The 16,695-nt window shown below is 38.7% G+C and overlaps 1 protein-coding gene across 3 annotated transcripts; it reads left to right on the top strand.

The window, feature by feature from the left end:
• The first annotated feature begins 7,191 nt into the window (after positions 1-7,191).
• On the top strand, positions 7,192-15,482 carry LOC120724572. Of its 3 annotated transcripts, XM_040016823.1 has the most exons (10): positions 7,192-7,296; positions 8,589-11,414; positions 11,881-11,977; positions 12,526-12,645; positions 13,096-13,185; positions 13,289-13,317; positions 13,456-13,503; positions 14,332-14,388; positions 14,936-14,995; positions 15,208-15,482. In XM_040016823.1, the coding sequence occupies exons 3-10, from the start codon at positions 11,962-11,964 to the stop codon at positions 15,331-15,333; spliced, it is 546 nt and encodes a 181-aa protein (XP_039872757.1). In that variant the 5' UTR covers positions 7,192-7,296; positions 8,589-11,414; positions 11,881-11,961; the 3' UTR covers positions 15,334-15,482. The 3 variants fall into 3 exon arrangements, with proteins under 3 accessions (XP_039872757.1, XP_039872755.1, XP_039872756.1); XM_040016821.1 differs by lacking the exons at positions 7,192-7,296; positions 8,589-11,414 and having other exon boundaries at positions 11,443-11,977; XM_040016822.1 differs by lacking the exons at positions 7,192-7,296; positions 8,589-11,414; positions 14,332-14,388 and having other exon boundaries at positions 11,443-11,977.
• The last annotated feature ends 1,213 nt before the right edge of the window (positions 15,483-16,695 follow it).

Here is a 16,695-nt window from a genome sequence, read left to right as displayed (position 1 = left end):
TTGCAAAGCTTCTGAAGCGTGATCCCCGACCAATCAAGCGTTTCATTCAAAATAGTCAACAGGGTCGCAAGAAGTGTGTGGAAAAACCAAGGCGCAAAATAACTGCCCATGAACTGAGAAAAGTCAAGCGTGCAGCTGCCAAGATGCCACTTGCCACCAGTTTGGCCATATTTCAGAGCTACAACATCACTGGAGTGCCCAAAAGCACAAGGTGTGCAATACTCAGAGACATGGCCAAGGTAAGAAAGGCTGAAAGACGACCACCACTGAACAAGACACACAAGCTGAAACGTCAAGACTGGGCCAAGAAATATCTCAAGACTGATTTTTCTAAGGTTTTACGGACTGATGAAATGAGAGTGAGTCTTGATGGGCCAGATGGATGGGCCCGTGGCTGGATTGGTAAAGGGCAGAGAGCTCCAGTCCGACTCAGACGCCAGCAAGGTGGAGGTGGAGTACTGGTTTGGGCTGGTATCATCAAAGATGAGCTTGTGGGGCCTTTTTGGGTTGAGGATGGAGTCAAGCTCAACTCCCAGTCCTACTGCCAGTTTCTGGAAGACACCTTCTTCAAGCAGTGGTACAGGAAGAAGTCTGCATCCTTCAAGAAAAACATGATTTTCATGCAGGACAATGCTCCATCACACGCGTCCAAGTACTCCACAGCGTGGCTGGCAAGAAAGGGTATAAAAGAAGAAAAACTAATGACATGGCCACCTTGTTCACCTGATCTGAACCCCATTGAGAACCTGTGGTCCATCATCAAATGGGAGATTTACAAGGAGGGAAAACAGTACACCTCTCTGAACAGTGTCTGGGAGGCTGTGGTTGCTGCTGCACGCAATGTTGATGGTGAACAGATCAAAACACTGACAGAATCCATGGATGGCAGGCTTTTGAGTGTCCTTGCAAAGAAAGGTGGCTATATTGGTGGCTGATTTGTTTTTGTTTTGTTTTTGAATGTCAGAAATGTATATTTGTGAATGTGGAGATGTTATATTGGTGTCACTGGTAAAAATAAATAATTGAAATGGGTATATATTTGTTTTTTGTTAAGTTGCCTAATAATTATGCACAGTAATAGTCACCTGCACACACAGATATCCCCCTAAAATAGCTAAAACTAAAAACAAACTAAAAACTACTTCCAAAAACATTCAGCTTTGATATTAATGAGTTTTTTGGGTTCATTGAGAACATGGTTGTTGTTCAATAATAAAATTATTCCTCAAAAATACAACTTGCCTAATAATTCTGCACTCCCTGTAGTAGATATTAGCTAGTTAGGTAATATCTATATTAGATAGATATCAACATTAATCTGATTAATCTGTATTTAAAAAATATGATGGATCATTTTGAGGATAAACTCCAAATTTTTGGAAAAAAATGTACATCGAGAAAAAAAAAAGTGCTATACTCTAGAAATTTTCTAAGATTAAATGGCATTTGCCCACCTCTAATTCTTGTTTTTTGACATTGATTTAGTTTCTGATTTAGTTTACAACACCTTACCATGCTTCCAGGATTCTCCTCATAACTATTTAAAGAAAATTCTCTTGATTATTTAATGTGGCAGATTATTGAACTGCAATAATCTGATCATACTTGTTAAAGTACAGCCAAATTAAGATTAAAGTTAAATTAACCTATTAAGATCCACCAGGAGACAGTGACCCATTGACCTGTCAGAAAGACAAATGAGGGTTATGGTTATGTTCACATTGATCCTTTCATATTGAATTTTCACCTTTATAGATTCCCCAAAGTTTTTTTTTAACAGAAAAAGGGTAAAGAGAAAATGCACAAACTGATAATTGTTAGAAATGCAACATATTGTAGTTTCTGAAAGTATTTTTGTTGACCTAAAATGGAATTTATGATGTCAAAGTTCTCGCCCAAGAGCGGAGTTCTGTGTATTGATATTTATGCAATCTAAACCACTGTGTTTCTAATCAGGACGAGCCAGAGGAGAATATCATCTACGCCACAATTGACCACTCTAATCAAAAAACTCTGAAGTAAAAGGTAAGTTTGTCAGTTTTTTCCTACAATAATTATGATCTTATCTTAAATTTTCTTTGCAGCGCTATATAATAGGATGTATTACAAAGCATATATTTTTCTTCAACTCCTCTGATTTCAATCAGTGAGTTATTTAAAAACTGAATAAAAAAACTGAACTCAACAGCAAAATCGTTGTAGCGATCTGACTTATGTAAATGTTGTGTGAAGCAGGTCAAAAACGAGGAGGCGGTGACTTATTCTGCTGTGAAGACGAAGGCAGAAATTGACCCCAGGAGCATCTACAGTAACATCTCCTAAGCTTACCAAAATTAAATCAGAGGGAATAAAACCTCTTATAATGTCAGTGCTATCTACCCATGCTGGTTCGGATTTTAGCACCACCACAGGCACCAACCACTTTGCAGCCACAGCTGAGTGCAGCAACCTCAGCAATGGAGGTACTACCTTTTTATCCCAGTAGAGCACTTTGCTCTCAGACTGTAGGTTTACTTGCTGTTCCTAGAGTTTTTAAAAGACCCCTGCCATTTTAGGATTCAGGAGACAGACCATCTCTACATTTTAGATCAGGCATAAAACCCATTATTTCTGTCCCAGGTATCAGAAAAAACAACCACAAAAAACAACAACCCAACACCGAACTTCAGAAGCACAGTGCCGAAGCTCGGTTCGTCTGGTCAAAGTCACGTGATCAGTGACATCCAAAGCTCAATTCAGTATGTCACTGCTTCAGTACCTGATTCAATGGTTTACGAGGAAGTGAATCATTGGCGGATTTGTGATGTGTTTAGGTATGTCCATCCAGAGATAGCGAACCAGTGTGTGACTTAATGACATGGAGCCAGTGAGGACTTTCGGCCTGTTCATAAATAAACAACAAAAATAATAACCTTATATCTGTTATGTTTGTATCTGTACAAGAATGACAACACCATGGGACAGAAGTTTGATACCATCATGGGGAGGCTCGCGGTTCTCCAACGGGAGATTGAGAGACCAGTGTCGGAGTGTTAAAGAACAGCTTTGAAATTCTCCTGAGCTGCTCGCATAAAAGAAAAATCAATAACATCAACATGCGGACACCACGGCGCCAGCTGCACGGGTCCAAGGCTGGAGCCGAACAAAAACTCCCTGATAACGACTGTGTGATGACTATTCTTCCCATCCCATGCAAGGCCACCTGGGTTGGCTAGTAGACTGTTTACTTAGCCTGATAGGGTGAAGGACACTGTCTCAGCTGAACTACGGACACGCACACACATACACTTACACTGATAAGCACTCACACATCCCCCCTCCCCTTCCAATGCCTTCGATGCTTGTTGCCTCGTGGGAACACGAGGCGGGTCTGGGCCCGCGCTGGTGAGTCGGCGCAGTGGCAGGATGGCTGCTGTGTTGCCTGGGATTACTCCTTATCCCCTACCCAACCCTGTTGCTGGTCACGTGCTCTATAATGTTGTACTGTGGACATTTATGTGCTTTCTGTGCAGAGGTGTTTTTTTGTTTCCTGTTCTCATGCTGTCCTCCTGTAGTCCAGCATGAGTAGAGGTCTCTTTTTTTCCTCTTGTACTTTTCCCATTGTAGTGTACATTTCAGTGTTTTTTTCTGCAATGCAACCGTTCTCTGACTTGTATCCCCATGTGATGTCTGTGTTGTATGTGTAAGGTCGGGGGGCGGGTTCATTTCACTGCAGGGCAACCTGCATGTGGCGAATAAATTTGAACTTGAACTTTTTATTTTACCCAGATCAAAAAAATAAATTAGAAATACATTATACATGTAAGTTATAGTATTTTATATATAAATGTATCTGTCCACTGGTTAATCACATAACCATGTGGGGGCAGAGACCTCACACCACAAACATACTCCCAACCTAGTATATGACTGTGTTGTGTATTATTATACATCATTGATTGATTGATTTTTAATTTATCATGTTTACAAATGTCAAGTAGTCACAGTACAAATGAGACCACATCATTTTACATGTTTAAACAAGGAAGGTTTATTAATTAATATTCAAATAGACATAACATTATTTTGTTTATATGTGATATTTTAAAAGAAGCTGTCAACTTAGATTTGTAGAGTGAACAATCATAATGAAAAAGTTGATTTTAATTTATAGACGCAAGCCGCACTTCATATTTCTGACCACCAGATGCTACTAAAGAAGACTGTGTTAAAAGGTTTAGAGCAGGGGTGTCAAACTCAAATACACAGTGGGCCAAAATTCAAAACTGGAACAAAGTCGCGGGCTAACGTTAATATTTATTGAAATATATTTATTCCTCCAGATATAAGAATGAAGCTTTTCTTATGGACTCAAACACGTTTTGCTGAAAAACTGAATATGGAACAAGCAAAGCTTAATACTAAACAATATATATATATTAGCTGTATAATACCAGTAAGCCAGCTCTAATAGTAATTTGGTATGGCTTCGCGGGCCAAATGTAAGTAGGCTGCGGGCCAAATTTGGCCCGCGGGCCAGAGTTTGACACCTATGGTTTAGAGTAATGAGCCCCTTTTGAATACACACTTCAATCCTTCAGAAAGCTTCATTTGCCCACCACTAGCTGCCCGTCCCTGAGACTGGTTCTGCTGGAGGATCGGCTGGAGGGTCCAGATGATCAGAATCAACCTTTTGGTGATTTACTTGCCTGGATGATTGAGCATTCATCAAGACTGTTAAAAGGATGCTTTTCCCTTCCCACTGTCGCTAAGTGTTTGCTTATAGGGGGTCATCTGATTATTAAGGTTTTCTTTTGATATTGTAGGGTCTTTATCTTCAGGTGACTGTTGTGAATTGGCACTATATACATAAAACTGACATGAACAGTATTATACAGGGAGTGCAGAATTATTAGGCAAGTTGTATTTTTGAGGAATAATGTTATTATTGAACAACAACCATGTTCTCAATGAACCCAAAAAACTCATTAATATCAAAGCTGAATGTTTTTGGAAGTAGTTTTTAGTTTGTTTTTAGTTTTAGTTATTTTAGGGGGATATCTGTGTGTGCAGGTGACTATTACTGTGCATAACTATCAGGCAACTTAACAAAAAACAAATATATACCCATTTCAATTATTTATTTTTACCAGTGACACCAATATAACATCTCCACATTCACAAATATACATTTCTGACATTCAAAAACAAAACAAAAACAAATCAGCCACCAATATAGCCACCTTTCTTTGCAAGGACACTCAAAAGCCTGCCATCCATGGATTCTGTCAGTGTTTTGATCTGTTCACCATCAACATTGTGTGCAGCAGCAACCACAGCCTCCCAGACACTGTTCAGAGAGGTGTACTGTTTTCCCTCCTTGTAAATCTCCCATTTGATGATGGACCACAGGTTCTCAATGGGGTTCAGATCAGGTGAACAAGGAGGCCATGTCATTAGTTTTTCTTCTTTTATACCCTTTCTTGCCAGCCACGCTGTGGAGTACTTGGATGCGTGTGATGGAGCATTGTCCTGCATGAAAATCATGTTTTTCTTGAAGGATGCAGACTTCTTCCTGTACCACTGCTTGAAGAAGGTGTCTTCCAGAAACTGGCAGTAGGACTGGGAGTTGAGCTTGACTCCATCCTCAACCCGAAAAGGCCCCACAAGCTCATCTTTGATGATACCAGCCCAAACCAGTACTCCACCTCCACCTTGCTGGCGTCTGAGTTGGACTGGAGCTCTCTGCCCTTTACCAATCCAGCCACGGGCCCATCCATCTGGCCCATCAAGACTCACTCTCATTTCATCAGTCCGTAAAACCTTAGAAAAATCAGTCTTGAGATATTTCTTGGCCCAGTCTTGACGTTTCAGCTTGTGTGTCTTGTTCAGTGGTGGTCGTCTTTCAGCCTTTCTTACCTTGGCCATGTCTCTGAGTATTGCACACCTTGTGCTTTTGGGCACTCCAGTGATGTTGCAGCTCTGAAATATGGCCAAACTGGTGGCAAGTGGCATCTTGGCAGCTGCACGCTTGACTTTTCTCAGTTCATGGGCAGTTATTTTGCGCCTTGGTTTTTCCACACACTTCTTGCGACGCTGTTGACTATTTTGAATGAAACGCTTGATTGGTCGATGATCAAGCTTCAGAAGCTTTGCAATTTTGAGACTGCTGCATCCCTCTGCAAGATATCTCACTATTTTTGACTTTTCTGAGCCTGTCAAGTCCTTCTTTTGACCCATTTTGCCAAAGGAAAGGACGTTGCCTAATAATTATGCACACCTGATATAGGGTGTTGATGTCATTAGACCACACCCCTTCTCATTACAGAGATGCACATCACCTAATATGCTTAATTGGTAGTAGGCTTTTGAGCCTATACAGCTTGGAGTAAGACAACATGCATGGAGGGGATGATGTGGACAAAATACTCATTTGCCTAATAATTCTGCACTCCCTGTACAGACATCGAGTGTGAGACCAGATCAGATGACAAGGATATTCTGCTGTTGTGGATCCTTGTACCAATGTCTAAACACAATACACACACACACACACAAATAAACATGTACAAAGCCTCTAGCAAATATTATATTTACAGTTTAGCAACATTTTTTTTGCATTTAAATTTAATAAGTCTCACAAAATAATAATAGATCAGTTAGGACTGACATCATTGTTTTGATCACACCTGATGAATATCTTGTGATTTGTGACCACACTTGCCTGAGTGCTTCTCAGTTCTCAGAAAAACAGAAGCGGCATCATTTGTCACACCTCTAAAATAGTATCAGCATTGCCAAGTATCAAACATCCAAAAAATGGTAACTAAACAATGAAGTAAAATAATATGACTGACATAGACTCTTACAGCAGAAGCACAGTTTTGTAATGCTGTCTAATTATCAGAATCTGTGTGTTCATAGTCTGAGGCTGCAAATATAATTGCAATATGTCCACACAAAATATGCATGATTCCCATCTCCTAAAGTCAACTGTCGACACATTACGTAAGTGCATATGGATGTACTATGTTTCAGAACATTTTAAATAAAAATGTTGTTTTTGTCTTTGGTTATGAATCAAATCTGAAAGAGATACTATGAGCTTACCTACCTTAAAATAAACAACACTATAGTCTCATGGGGAGGAGACATTAACCACAGGAAGTAGATACCACATTTCTGCTCATGACAGAGTGCAACAGAAACCTTTGAGAGATGCTAGACTGAGGACAGGAGATAAAAGAAGAAAAAGTTCATAATTTGGAGCAAAGATTTTTAATATCTTTCTATTTTAGATTTTTTTTTTACTCAAAGGTAAGGAAACAAATATATAACATATATTTAAACAACAATCAAAAACTTGTATTTATATTACAGTTTACTTTGTAAAGTATTAATTACTGACAGAAAGTGCTGTGTTTGCTGTTTCCTCAACAGCAGCACCTGGAAGATATAAGTAAATTTATTGTCATAGTTGGAGGTGAAGTCACTTTACCTTGTGAAAATGGAAAAGATGTTCATGAAAGATGTCACAATAATACCTGGCTCTAATTGATTAGAGAAACAATAAAACAATAATGCTGCTGTAACACAGGAATTTAGCACCGGCTGCCAAAGAGCTAAATAAAGCAGCGCGAGTGTTACAGAAAACCTTTCTCACGTTATAAAAGGACAAAGGTGAAGATGATGGTCATTATGACTACAGACAGTCATCAGACCATCAGGTCAGAGGTCAACATTTAATTTAATTTTATTTATACAGCGCCAAATCACAACAACAGTCGCCTCAAGGCGCTTTATATTGTAAGGTAGACCCTACAATAACACTTACAGAGAGAAACCCAACAATCATATGACCCCTTATGAGCAAGCACTTTGGTGACAGTGGGAAGGAAAAACTCCCTTTTAACACGAAGAAACCAGAACCAGGGAGGGGCGGCCATCTGCTGCGACTGGTTGGAATGAGAGAAGGAAGACAGGATGAAAGACATGCTGTGGAAAATAGGGAGAGATTAATAACAAGTATGATTCAATGCAGAAAGGTCTATTAACACAGTGAGTGAGAAAGGTGACTGAAGAAGTAGTGACATGACATGATATTTTAAATCTTCACATAGTACTTCCATTGTGTTGTTAATACATACAACACTAAGTAACAATCTTAGTTTCTGAGTTTATAAGGCTGTTTGGCAATTTTCAACCAATAAATTATTAAGTTGACCTTTGTAATGGGGAAAATTTTGGTTTATCCTCATATTTAGATATAAGCATGCAGATGGCAGCGCAGTGGCAAAAGCCCTCCTATCAGAGATCATTTCCAGATGGGGTATCCTGGAGAAAATCACAAGTGATGATGGCACCCATTTTGTAAATCAGGCACTGAAAGAAATCAGTGTGAGAGTGGGGTTTAGATTACAAACACATTGTGCATGGAGGGGCTGTAGAAATAGCGAAAGACTCCTTGAAAACCTCCAGCACACCTCAGTCCCTATGAAGAGTTGTATGGATGAGCTGCCAGAATGGGGGCTGAACCCCCAAAGTGGACAGGCGTGTCTACAGAGCTATGTAACAGTGAACTGATTGTGTATTGTCAAAATCTCCCCAAGACTCTCTCGCAGATACACCAGACAGCGAAGGCAGTCCCTCCCAGAATGGCAGAAGAACCCCTGCACCCTTTCAAATCAGGTGACTGGTTGCTGGTGAAAGGCGTAAGAAGGAAACACTCGAAGGCAAAACGCTGGTTGGGCCCATTCCAATTCCTGCTGACCACACAGACAGCAGTGAAGGTCGCGGAAAGAGGCAAGTTGATCGACGTCAGCCATTGTAAGCTCTTCACAGGAGAATTGCCTGTGACACAGAAAGTACAACCAGACAAAACACATGGGGCAGAATAATCCCTGCACCTCATCCAGGTAGTAGGCTACCCTCTACCTGCAATGATGTGCCAAACCGAGAAGCAGCTCATTGCCAGGGTAGCCCTTGTGCTATTCACAGGGCTGCCTTGTGGTCGAGCATCTGGGGAGACCTGCAGCTGAAGACCTGCAGCTGAAGACCATGCCAAAGCCCAGAGACATCCGTACAATAGGAGGAACTGCCAACAAGCAGAGAGACAAATGTCTAAGTATGGCGGATGCCTTGAACTACACTATGTATACTCAACCACTCAAGATTTCAGTTTTGATCTGTGTAATGTGATTAATTGTAAGGGAAAGGGTGACAGTTGGAGAGGGTATGATTTGTATTTGTGTAGGCCACCAAGGGGATGGCCCGAACCTGGAGACCGAAGCTGGTGCAGTAGCTGGGACGATGTGTGGTCTCACTTGCAACCGAATTATTGGGGCCCAAACAAGGTACGAAATCTGCGCTTTTCTCATTAAAGAGAGGCCGGGTTGGGACTGGGACCAGATCCAACCCCTTGCTATTGACCATAAATGGTCTGAAACAAAATCTCTGGTCTATTGCATATTCAGGATGATGTTATGATCCGTCTGAAGACTCATTTTACATGATTATCAGAGTAGACCAGGCAGGCACAGATAGCATGGGGATAATTAAGGTAGTTCTTCACTCTAAGGCGGAAACTGTCGGTGGGGGTTACATTCCAGTCAACGGCACTTCAGCACCACAAAGACTAAGGGGTGAATGTCATGGATTTGGCCTACGAGACCTCCAGAGACCTATTTGTGAGGTATGTAAACATATCCTCACCAGAGGACATGATACAAGTAGAAACAGGGTACATAGATAAAAACACCTGGCTAGATTGGATAACATACACAGCCAGTACAAACAACATTATAGAGTGTGTGGCCTGCTCTACAGCGCGCCCCACACTGTTCACTGTGACTGCCCCTTTATTGTTCAGGGAGGACAGGCCAGGATTTGACTGCATGTTACAGCTCCACATGAAGGAGGAGTTGGGTCATGACTACCAAATTTTAAGTGCACTTTTCCCAGTAGTCAGGAAGGGTGTCACTCCTCCTCTGTTTTCCCCAAGGGCCGGAAATTACACCTGTTTAACCAGGGTAAGTGTCACCCCTATAGGAAACTCAGACGCTGCATGGTGCAATGAGGTCATAGATGTCACTGAATGGGAAAATATGAGCAGCATTAATGTTGCTCGTGCTGACCGCTCCTGGTGGTGTGGAGACAAGACCATGAGAGACACTCTGCCCAGTGGTTGGTCAGGAACTTGTACTATTGTGAGATTAGTGCTCCCTATAGTGTTAATGGGATCTCATGCTACTGCAGAGACTGTTGTGAGTAGAACTGGTAGAACCATGTCAGAAGATTCTGATTTGACTAAAAACTCTCCAACTTATATAGATGCTATAGGCGTCCCTAGAGGTGTCCCTGATGGATACAAATTAGTTATTTCTTAGATGAAGGATGTGTGTGTGTGTCAATATGTCCTGGTGAAAAATGCTTAGCTATGCTTAATGATGTTTCAATATGTTATCTGCTAAATGTTAGATCGTAGAGGGACAAATTCTAGGAGGTTCCTGAAGCAATGATAGTGGAAAGTCTTCCCTGCCCAGCAATAACCCAGGTGGGACGAAGTAAGCCGTTGTAGCTAAAAGATAGAGGGATAGCATTTTACATTTCCAATAAGTAGGATTGTGGGTTTGTGACTTACACGCAATTTAAAATGAGTTAGATATGACAGTGTGGTTGAACCTGATGCTTATTTTTGTCATGTGTATGGCACGCAAACAGAGCTGACATTAACCACAATGTCATCAAAACACCTCCTACCCTAGTTCTCAGAAAAAAATAATCTCATGACCACAGTTCTCAGACCACTAAAATATCTCGTCCGTGTTATCCTCTATAAAACATTAATGTGTTACATCTAGGACAGCAGGAGTCAAATATGGTTTAGAAGTTCAACTCCCTCATAGTTACGTGTGCTGTCCATCATGCCATGAATCCTGCTGTTTAAAAAGCACAAATGTCAATTTTCCCAAAGAAGCACACATACTGTATAGTGACACGCTTTTGTACTAGCTGGTTGAGTATATATGGTTAAAGGATAAAAATACCCTCATTATATTGTGTTGTAATGCTAATTTTGAAATATAAAAGTAATGCATGGTCGATTCATTAGAGACTAGTTCTGAAACAAAACATTTATATTCTTAAAATGTATTCATTCATCAATATTATGCTAAAAAAATACAGTGTGAACTCGATTTAAACAGGATATAAGTTTAAACTGAACAAAATGAAGACGTTAATGTGATCTGCCTAGACTGAAAACCACCAGTCACAATGAGGTGGAGACAGGAAGTAGGCTGGATTCTACACTTGTCTTGAGACACAAGTACAGCGACATTGAGACTTGAGGTTATAATAAAGAAGAAGACAAAGAAGCACAATGGTTGAATTTGCAATATTTAAAATTCTTCTTATTTTGATGCTTCTATTTACAGGTAAAGAAACATATTTAAAATATGTATCAAACCTATACTGACATTGCTAATGATGGTTCAGGACGTAATAGTCATGTAACTGAAACTGTTTACTATTTTTAGTTAACACGATGAGTTTAGGAAATTCTTGAACCATGTGCATTTTATATATATGAATATAAAATTATGCCCTACATACAATATAAAAGCTGTGTTTGAGTCTAACGTTATCATTTTCATTTATCTACTTTTGTCACCAGCAGTTACTCAAATGACCAAATTAAGCTCTAAAGTTGGAGGTGAAGTCACGTTGCCTTGTGTAAATGGAAAAGATTTTCACAATAGCTATAACAGTACTACTTGGCTCTTCAGTGGTTCAGGAAGCAATGAAACAGTGTCACTGTTTGAACATGGGCAGTTTAACGGTGGTCTCAGAGCTAAATCACACAGGCTGAGTGTTACACCGGACTATTCTCTGATTATAAAGCAGGTCACATCAGAGGATGATGGTCATTACACCTGCAGACAGTTCAAATCAGGAGAGCAATTTACAGACTCTTTGGTTTACATGTCTGTTATTAACAGTGAGTATTGAGTATTACTGTTTTTACCTTTAACTGCTTTGTTACAGCGCACTCAAAGTACAGTAAATAAGTACATTATCTTGGCCTATGCTGACACCTGTATATTTAATGAGAGCTTAAAAAAATCAAGGAAAAATCTGAACATTAACGCCTACAGTGAGTGGATCTAATAGCTCATTTATAATCATGGATAAGTTTTCTGATCTAATTAAGCTCAATATGTTCCCCTCCATGATTCAGTATAAAGATAAAACATTAGTTTTTATTCTTTACAAATGATTTAAAATAAAAAATGTGATGATTTCACCAGTTTGGTCTATTTGTTCTGTTTGAGTGATTTACAGTATATACAAAGTATTGCATATCTTATAGTACAGTAGTGCTGTTGCATACAAGTGAGAATATGATAAAAAGTTTGAAGAGATTTCATACTGAATTGTTTTGTTTTTATATTGATAGATTTGTAATTTTTAGACCCATTGTGTTTTGTTTAATGACTGTAGATAGTAAATGTGTATATTTTCTCACTGGATTTTTTAACATTTCAGAAGGGGACACAACAAAAGGAATAATTACATCAACAACAACCAAAACTGCAATATCAGCAAATGCCCCTAAATCTAAAAGCGCTACATCAACCACAGAACCAGAGAAACCCTCAAAAACAGGTACAGTGTGAGCATCTAAAAATTAAAACTGTATGTGTTTATTTAATAAAAAAGCTGTTTCTGAGTAAATAATACAGATCAAACCATCACCAAAAACAGGGTTAACATTACTCTGGTAACACATTGTCTCAATCAGGCAAAATGTTTTTAAAAAAACTAAAAATATATAAATTATTTCCACAATTTACATAGGCTGGAAGTAGCAGTCTTTTTTTCAGCAAGCCCTATCAACACTTGTCAAATCTTATGAAATACTGACAGGCAGTGCCACGTGCTGCCATATTGCACAGGTGCAATTAGAGCAATAAGAAAGGGTATCTCTCTCGCTCTCCCATTTAGTGAAAATACACTGGATATAAATCATTTACCATGTTGATAACTGGTTCATTAAATACATAGTATAATTAATAGCTATATTTTGTTAATTTCTGAATAAAATTTTTTTTCCAGTTCAAACCAAACACATGCTGATCATTTTAGCGGGTGGTTTTCTAGTACTCTTTATAATCCTGGCACTCATTGGATGGAAGAGAAATAAAAGTGAGAACACCCCATTTATATTTGAGAAACACAAATATTTTTTTTAAATAAAGTTGTTGGACTTAAATTGTTGTTGTTGGAATTCCCTATTTTGTCTTTTTAGGGAACAAAACACAGAAGAGTGATGAAATTGTGAGTTTTAAACTGAATAGTCAAAGATGTTTATACAGCGAGGATTTCTATAGTTAATTTCTCTGTGGCTATAACATCACTTTATTTTAAGTATCAGTGGTTTAAATGAAAAATATCTAACAACCTCTATTTGTTCAGGAACTGAGCATGAATTACTGCGGTATACCACAAACCAGTCAGAAGGGGGTGAGATCACACACCAGTGCAAATTACACCTGTTTCATATTTTACTTATGATATATTTATCCTCTAACACACACACACACACACATACACACACTATACACTGAACCAATTATTAAAAGTAATGGTACTCATTACATTTCCATTTTCCTTAGTGTCAGGGGTAGATGGTTGGGTGTCCAGATACAAAGTATAATAATAATGGATTGGATTTATATAAAGCGCTTTTCAAGGCACCCAAAGCGCTTTACAATGCCACTATTCATTCACACACTGGTGGAGTCAAGCTACAGCTGTAGCCACAGCTGCCCTGGGGCAGATTGACAGAATCTGGCAGATTGACACCAGAGGTGCCTCTGGCCAACACCAGTAGGCGGTAGGGTAAAGTGTCTTGCTCAAGGACACAACGACCAGGATAGAGAGCCCGGGCATCAAACCAGCGACCTTCCGGTTACAGATGCGCTTCCCAACCCCCTGAGCCACGGTCGCTCCTTACAAATTCCTTATAAATGTTTATAAGGAATTTGAAATCTATATAAAACTGACATCAAAAGACATTTTTTCTCAGATTATATTTGACTGAACTATACTCTTTAGGAACAAATATATTTTTTAAAAAAAAGTTTCCTGTTGCCTAAATGCAACTTCACAAAAAATGCAAATGATTAAAAAAATGTGTCACCTTTTTTGAATGGTGTTGGAGTAAAAGTACAAAATAGTTTGAAAATGGTAAAAAAGTATATACTATAAATGTACCTCTAGTAATTGAGTAATGAGGTGTATTTGAGTATTTATGTTCATTTTCTATATTTTTCTGACTTTACTGCGTAGGCTGATCCTGCTTACTATCATACCATTGGTAACAGAAACAAGACCTACAAAGCCCCAGTATGCTGTCTCATTGGTTATACTTAATGTTAGTTTTGTTGCATGAAGACAAATTTCAACAATTAGAATTTGCTGTGTATAATTGTGTTGAATGAAAAAAAAACTTACATTATGCGTTGTGTGTGTGTGTGTGTGTGTGTGTGTGTGTGTGTGTAAAACCCCTACAGAAGATTAAATCAAAGCAGCAAGGGTGCAATGAACAAAAATAACACATCTCACACATGTTTGAAATTCATGAAGAACAAAAAAAGTATAAAAAGTAATGACTTCACCAGTCTGGTCTATTCAACTATTCAACTAGACTAGTTTATTGTCTCAAAAAAAAATCCAAATTTTTTAAGTATGTCCCTCTAAAATAAATAAATATGTATATATATATATATATATCTGCAATCATTACTTTTGAGATTTAAATGTCTGTAAATTCAATCTAGAAATCTTTCTGAATCTGCACACTAGGAAATACTAAAAGAAGGCACAGGTTAATCACAAGAAATTTGATATCAAAAATATTAACATATCACCTCTGGTTATTTTTAATGTCTAGGCTAATCCTGCAGCTGATGTTTCTTATTCCTCCATCAAAAAGACCAGGAATAAAACCCGGGTAAGTACCAGTATTGGTCAAGAACAAATCACAGCAGCAAAAATTTTGTATAGATATTTTTTGATTTCCAATGACTGAAAAATTATGCAGTTTTTTTATGTGTGTATTTATTATGTATTTATGTTAGTGTGTGTGTGTGTGTGTGTGTGTGTGTGTGTGTGTGTGTGTGTGTGTGTGTGTGTGTGTGTGTGCTGCTTTCCTATATTTTACAGGTTCAGAGTAATGACCATAAAGATGATGCACTGACTTTCTCCACCTTTGGCAAAGCCTCCAATAATGATAACAGGATCTACATGAACATGAAAAGCATACAAAAAGCCAGGGGCAGTTATTTTTAATGATCAGAATATGCTTTATATTATTTGATATTACTGTGATGATCATTTAGTAACCTACATAAATCCTTTTTTTCCCTAAATGATTCATAAAGACAAATTTCAAAAATCAAAACAAAAAACAACAACTTATAATTGTAACATTTTTTCTTTTTCGGACATCTTATGTTTAATAAAAAAAAATGAGATATTATCTGTCAATTTACTTTGCGTGATCTGAATTCCAAACTTTGCTAACAGTCAAAACATTTTACACTTTTAATTTTTTTGCTATATTTTGAATAAATATTTATATTAATCAGTGGCGGGGCGTGGCCTGCAGTGCCGCTGCAAGAGAGGTGGTCACACCTGAGCGTCATCCGCAATCACGCCTCGCTGCCTTAAAGTCTGTGCTGTCTCTGCTGTTGTGTTATGTGTCGGGCTGTGTGCTGGAAAGCTAAACCCAGCTGCATGTGTACAGCAACGTGTGTGAAATTGATCAACAAAGAGAAGCTGTAAAACATGTTCATGTAAACATCGTTGGGTCTGCCGTGATATCTTTACAATAGGACTTCTGCTCCTGAACCTCTGCGCACAGCTTCTGCAGACTGGGGCTGTACAATGTCACTTTCATCTTTACGCAGGACTGTAAGCTGTTGTCTGTAAGGCATGAGCAGTTTTTGTTTTTATCATTGTTCATGGTGGGGAATAGCTGCTCAAATACGTATGTGGATCCGAAGATCGACAATCCACAAATTAGGCATACTGTTAGGCCGCTCTCGTCAGAAGTAAATAAATCTGCACAGGCATCATTACATCTTCTATTTTCTTCAGATATTTTTCTTTTCTTTTTTTTACATTTCTCCATACTTGGCCTACCTGGGGTTGAAAGGCTCGATAAATGCACGGCGGGTTTCGGCTGGTATACCGGCTTCCACGAGTGTGACTCTTATTTTGAGCAACGAAAAATAATAAAATATAATTTTATTTTTATATTTCAAGATCATGATAATCTTTCAATTTAGAACTACAAGTTAAAAAAGAACTAACACAAATAAAATACAATTCAGCTAAATACTTTTACAATTTATTCTTCCTAACCACAGGGCCACAGCATAAAGACTAAAGAGCCGCAGGTTGCCCACCCCTGGGCTAGGCAATGGTACTATCATGGCCTCTGTATGCCATGGCCCAAGCAATATATTCAGAGAACCCTTATTTTTTTGTGAAATACTTCCACCCTATTGAAGCAGGGAGTAAAACGGTGGGGCTCACTAGAAGTGAGAGAGCACATGGTACAGCAGGGTGCTTATAATACATGATGGAAGAACAGCAGCACAAACTTCTCAGTCTGAGAGTTGTTTAGTTAACTGGATAAACTGGTTT

Source organism: Simochromis diagramma, unplaced genomic scaffold (assembly GCF_900408965.1).
Source record: "Simochromis diagramma unplaced genomic scaffold, fSimDia1.1 OVJJ01000802.1, whole genome shotgun sequence".
Classification (NCBI taxonomy): Eukaryota; Metazoa; Chordata; class Actinopteri; order Cichliformes; family Cichlidae; genus Simochromis; species Simochromis diagramma.
Note: the sequence above shows the minus strand (reverse complement) of the source record. Positions and strands in the feature narration are given on the sequence as shown.

Bases quoted from the DNA above. Each gene is read 5' to 3' on its own strand.
- LOC120724572 (XM_040016821.1), top strand. From the start codon at position 11,566: ATGAATATAAAATTATGCCCTACATACAATATAAAAGCTGTGTTTGAG. The intron at 13,504-14,331 runs GTGAGATCACAC...TTTACTGCGTAG, and splicing joins CACAAACCAGTCAGAAGGGG to GCTGATCCTGCTTACTATCA. The intron at 14,996-15,207 runs GTAAGTACCAGT...TATATTTTACAG, and splicing joins AGACCAGGAATAAAACCCGG to GTTCAGAGTAATGACCATAA.